A 5,874-nucleotide genomic window follows, 5' to 3' on the forward strand; every position below is an offset into this window, starting at 1 on the left:
TAGTTTGTAGGAAGGTGTGTAGACTGGGGCACCTTTTCCTGCTCGTGTTTGTGAGTGCGTCTGTGTGGAGGTGTGTGAACGAGCCTATACCAGGTGCCTGCACCCACCTGTGTGTCAGTGTGGGATGAGCTTAAAAGAGACTCCAGGACCAGCAGATGGCGTGGTGGTTGTCACTGGACTTTCATGTGGTTGAGCCTGTTTCAAATCCAGACCCGGTGGCTTCAAAATCACGCAGAGTGCAGGTGCATGCATGCCCGAGGTCCCAGGAGGAGATGGAGGCAAAGAGATTTCTGGGGGATGGTTTCTCACTTTCCCTCTCACTATCTCTGTCTCTGGCAGGCATACAGGCCTTAAGGCAAAAACTTTTTAAAAAAATAAATAAAGAGAGAGACGACAGTGGGGTGGAGGAGAGAGCAGACCTCTGGAGAGCCCCACACACAGTCCCGGCCTCAGGCACGTGCACACACAACTGAAGGACAGAGAGTGTGGCCCGTGGCCTGGAGTCTTCAGGCATGTGGTGGGAAGTAGGGGACATTTGTGAGCTGTTCCCACAGAGCTCCAAAGAGTCCTTCCCACCCGCCCAGTGCTGGATACTGAAGTGATGCCACCCTGTTCCTGCCCCCAGGACTCTATGAGGCTCCCGGCCTTCCTGAGTCTGCTGGCCCTGCTGCTGCCAGAGGCAGAGACAGCTTCTCTCCCAAAGGGGAGAAGGTGGGGCAAGCGGAGCCCCGGGGAGGATGAGACTTCCACAGCACCGCCCCCGGGGAGCCAAACCCTGGGCCTGGACCACGTGGGCAAGCTCGCCAACCTGAGCCTCTCCGAATTGCTCACAGACCCAGGGGACCGGCTTCCCAAGGTGAGGAGCATGGCGCCTCAATGGAGCTGGGGCCTCTTGCTCTCCACCTGCACCATAACGTGTCGCAAGCTTCCGTCATCCTCTATGGGATGGGACTTCCTGTGCCTCTACAGGAATTTATCACTTAAATAGTACCAGGACAGGTAACACCATTTTCCATTTGTGACACCCGCCCCCTTAGAAGTCACACATCCCTCCCTGCCATCAAGTCAGACCACATCTCCTGGGGCAGGGGTCAACCATGACCTCATATTCTCCCTAGAAAAGGAAACACCACCCTCACCCCATCTCTATTCTCAGACGGCTCTCCAGGCTGAGGTTCGGTCCCAGCCCTCCTGGCCTTCCCAGGGGCTGACCGGTGGCGATGCGGAGCTCAAGGCTGGCCAACTCCATCATTAGCGTGGAGCGTGGTCAGTGTGGGGCCAGGAAGAGCACCAGCCTGGGAAGCCCGGGCACCTGGTTCTGGGACCCTCATTTCCTCTCTCTGGGCCTCAGTTTCCCCATCCGTGTAGTAGGTACTGGACTCTCAGGGCCTTTTCCTGCTCGCCTTCTGCTGTCCTTCCCTCCTCCACTCCATGGGGGCTCTTCTCTTGACAAGGTCGTAGTTAGTCACTGAGGCTCCCAGAGTTCAAAGTCGAGTCCCTCGCAGGGAGAAGCCAGCTTGCCGTATGCTTTGTCTCCAGGTAAACGTGACCAGCCTGGCTCCTCCAAGCGGGGTCAGTCCCGCCCAGAGCACCGTGGCTCCAACGACACCCTCACCAAAGCCCATGACAACCAGGCCCACTACGCTGGGCCCACTGGACTCCACCACCAGCCAAGGTAAGCGCACAGACACAGGGTCACCATATTCCCAGGTCATAGGTTAAGCAGCAATGGGGTTACCAAAATGGAGGAGGGTGGAGCAGGGAGAGGGGGAAATGGCCACAGTAACAACAGGGAAAAAAATCCAAGGGCCAGGCTGGCTGTTCCTAATACTTTCACCTGAACGCACAAAACGGGAAGGAGGGACAGAACTTGAAGAACCCTCATGTGCCCTGGCAAAGCCACCCCATCTTCATTAACGGCATCACCGGGGAGCAGGTCGTGTGGTAGTTAGAGACAATTAAGAGCTATAGAGAAGAATAGCTTGTGGCTCTCCCTTGGCACAGGGGCACATGAGACAGTCACACCAATTTTTGGCCCAAAATTCCTCCTTGGCAGCTCTCGTTCTCTCCCTAGTTCCCTCCTGGGGACACTGGCGTCCCTGGTAGGAGGGGACTGACGCTGCGCTGGGGTCCAGATGCTGGGGCAGAGGAGGATGAAGTTCCCTCTGGGCTCATTTGCCCTCAGCTTCCCTGTTCTCTTCTTGAGAACAAGTGTTGGCCTTGGGGCCTGGTATTGGGGCATCAGAGAGGCATCGGCCAGGAGCCAAGGACCTCTGAGTTGCAGGGCCTCAGCTGCACCTGCCATCTGAGGCCTGGGGATAAGGGCGCTGGGGTCAGCCCTGCTCTACCTATTCTACTGACCACTGCTGACAGAGAAGCCTAGAGGCTGGGTCCCTACTGCCAGGCTCTTCCTTGAGTGGAGCTAATATGTTGGTCCCCCAGGACTCTGTGCCTTGTGACAGCGAGGGCCACCAACTACCTGCACTCTAGTTGTGGAAGCCGGTTAAGTGTTCCCAGCTTGTTAAAGCCAGCCCGAGTCGGACAGCCGGGCCTGTCTCGCGAGCTCTGGGTGGAGAGATGGGGTCATGGGCTGAGAGCAGGATGTCTGTTTCCCAATGGACACGTGGAATGCTAGTGCCAGAAGGAAGGGAAACGGACACTGGGCAGGTTCTGTCCACTCTACCTTGGCTCCCTCGTGCTTCCTGGAGCCACAGAGAACACGTCTAACTCTTCCCCCGGGAGGCAACTGGCAGAACCAGCAACCACTGACCATTCCCCTTCATCCTGGCTTCCTTTCATCTTCACTGAACCTTATGGGAGCAGAGAGGAGCCCCATAGGAGAGAGACAAAGGATGTCCTAGAAACACCAGCAGAAGCCCAGGAAAACCTACACAGGACAGGCTCCGATGAAAGCGTGAAGGGGCTTGGACTGGGTGGTAACGAGGAAGGGCTGCCTGTCTTGGGTTGAGGGCTGAGGCACAGGCTGGGAGCAGCCCACGGCACTGTGTAGGTGCTTCGTGCCAGTCAGTCTGGCCTGCAACCCACAGGCTATCTAGGACACAGATGGCTCAGACACTCCCTGGGGCAAGGCCGTCGGCCCTAGAGGCTAAAGGGCATCTGGCAGCGATGGCCCCTTGTTCCGTCTTCTGTCTGGGCCAGGCCTGCCCACCTGCCTGGTCTGTGTGTGCCTGGGCTCCTCTGTGTACTGTGATGACATCGACCTGGAGAGCATCCCTCCTCTTCCCCGGATGACCGCCTACCTGTACGCCCGCTTCAACCGCATCCGCCACGTCAGGGCCGGAGACTTCAAGGGACTGAGTATGTAATGCCCTGGAGAAAAGGGCACCCTCGGGGTCCTTTCCCTTGCCAGCCCCACATGAGCGGTCACCAGACGCGGTGTTAGCTTTCCCCAGAAGTGCCCAGTCTCTCACGGGGAAATGACCCAGTCTCTCTCATTCCTTTCCCTGAAGAGTTAGAAAGTGGCTTATTCTCGTTTGCTGTCCCGAGAGATCTGGGAAACCGAGGAGGAGAGGTATGACCAATCTGACATTTTCAGAATGTTCCAGCAACTGTAACTCAGGCCAGCTGGCTCCGAACAAGACCTTCCTGTGTGTACGCTTCACAGCGCTGATGCTGCTTACGTGGTTGTTTGGTTTCTGTATGCCTCGTGCCCTGCTTGAGACTGGAGAACTGGGCTCTGATCCAGATCCGAACACTAATTACGCAGCCTCCCAGCCCTCCGGCGCTTCTGTGTAAACTAATGGGGAAAGAAGGGGCCCCGAAGTTCCCAGGCTTGTTGGATCTTCACCCAAACTGATCCAAGGTGGGCAGCCACCTCCCAAGACAGAACTCCAGGGAAAGTATCGAGGAATCCGAGGGCTTTTCCAAGGAGTCCTGATTTATGATACTTCCTGTTATTTCTTCCGGCGTGGACCCAGAACAGTTGGAGAGCTGGTTGGAACTCCCTTGTCTGGAGAGAGATGGAGCTGGGTATGCAGGTGGATCCCACTTGGAGGGAGGAAAGATGGGGGTGTTCCAATAGCTCTCTTTTTCTCCACTATCCCTCAGCAAAACTGAAAAAGATCGACCTCTCCGGCAACTTCATCTCCTCCATCGATAACAATGCCCTCCGCTTGCTGCCTGCCCTGCGGGATCTGGTCCTCCTAGAGAACCAGCTGGCAGCTCTGCCCATGCTGCCCCGTGGCATCGAGTTCCTGGACGTCCGGCACAATCGGCTCCGGAGCCCAGGGATACAGCCCGGAGCCTTCGAGGTCAGTCAGAGCCATTGGGCCCCCATCTCCCACCTCTGAGCACGGCACCACCACCCACGGAACATGCCCTCGTGGACTATCCCTGCTTCAACCTTATTCTGGGGCATAAGACAACCAAACCACATTTTGTTTTCATCCTGTGCCATTTGTTTATTAAAGGATCTTTTGGTGGCAAGAATGGATTTTGAACTGAGAGAAGGACGCTGTTCCAACCACCCCCATGAGTGAGAAATACCACTGTGAGCCCCATGGGCCCATTACTGGCAATGGGGGGTCAGAAATCAAGGCCGCCTCCCTCGGTGGGGCACACAGTCTCTTGCCTTGGCTTTTTCTATGCCCCTATTCCACTTGCCTCTCTGCACATGCGTGTCCTCGGCAGACACACAGCTTCTCCGGGACCTGCTGGTGTTCACATGGCTTTACTTGCCACGGCGTTGACTTCGCTAATTTCACATATGCTTTTCTTGCCCAAACCCACCAAGAATCGACTAATTATTGTATTTTTGTGATCAAACCCTCAGGAGAGACCATTGGATCTCCACTGGTCATTGGCTGGCCAGTTTGGATGGGAAGGGCTAAGCCCCGTGAGACACATGTGGCCCCCTGGGACTGCCCATTCAGCAGGGCTGGGAAGAGTCCCAGGTGCAGGTCCAGCGGAGAAGTGGAGTGTGCACAGCATGCTAACCGAATTCCTGGGAATGACCTCAAAAACCAACTTCCCACTCTCCCTGTCACATGGTCTTCATTTAGACTCACTTTCGTGCTCTGGTTCTCGTGGGTTTTTATGCAAACTACTTAGAAGCATCGAGTAAATCAAATTAGAATTGTCTTTTTGAAACAGGGTAAGGACACAGAGGCATACCTGCCTATTCTCTTCCCTCTCCCCAGAAATCTTCCATACCCCCTCAGTCTTCCACCCACTGGGTTCTTGAGGGTTTGTTGGTGTGGTTTGGTTTATTTGTTTTTAGAGAGATTTTTGCTACAGGACATGTGCACTCACTGGAAAGACAGAGAAAAAAAGTGAGAAATCACCCCCCATGGGGAGGGATGGCCACGATGCAAACCCTTCTCCTCCACTCCTTTTGGGATCTTGGGTACACAGGCACATGCGCCTGGTGTGAGTTTCAAGCCTCAGGATCGGGACTCAAATTGCAGTTGGCCATACAGGAGTCAAGGCCTTAAGCACTACGCCACCTGCTGGCCCTCTTGAAGAGGTTTTTACAGAACACAGTGTCAATCCCACTGCTGTGGTGAAGCACCGGACTGAGAACAGAGCCCCGCTGTGTGACCATGGACCTCAACTGCCCATCTCTAAGTGGAACACTGGGTCTATGTGACCACTGAAGTCACTGGAGAAGCCTGAGACATCCTGGCTGTCTCCATATTAGGGGCACTTCTTTTTCTTTTTTTTTGGAGAGGTTTTTGCTATAGGGCGCGTGCGCTCGCCAGACAGACAGAGAGAGACAGAGAGACAGAAAGTGAGAAATCACCCCCCGGGGGGATGGTCACGCCGCAGTCCCTTCTCCCCCATTCTCCTCTCGGGATCTTGGGCACACATGCACAGGCGCCCAGCATGAGTTTTAAGCCACCAGGTCCGGGACGC

General features: G+C 55.5%; 1 protein-coding gene across 1 annotated transcript in view; it reads left to right on the forward strand.

Annotated features, from left to right (window-relative positions):
• Positions 1 to 625: 625 nt before the first annotated feature.
• Positions 626 to 5,874, forward strand: part of OPTC (opticin) — a 7,957-nt gene continuing 2,708 nt past the window's right edge. The window contains exons 1-4 of the mRNA XM_006159176.2: positions 626 to 856; positions 1,540 to 1,675; positions 3,160 to 3,318; positions 4,069 to 4,271. Of these exons, the coding sequence (XP_006159238.1) occupies positions 632 to 856; positions 1,540 to 1,675; positions 3,160 to 3,318; positions 4,069 to 4,271 (723 nt within the window). The 5' untranslated portion in view covers positions 626 to 631. The remainder of the gene's footprint in view (positions 857 to 1,539; positions 1,676 to 3,159; positions 3,319 to 4,068; positions 4,272 to 5,874) is intronic.

This window comes from Tupaia chinensis, unplaced genomic scaffold (genome assembly GCF_000334495.1).
Source record: "Tupaia chinensis unplaced genomic scaffold, TupChi_1.0 Scaffold000627_1, whole genome shotgun sequence".
Taxonomy (NCBI): Eukaryota; Metazoa; Chordata; class Mammalia; order Scandentia; family Tupaiidae; genus Tupaia; species Tupaia belangeri.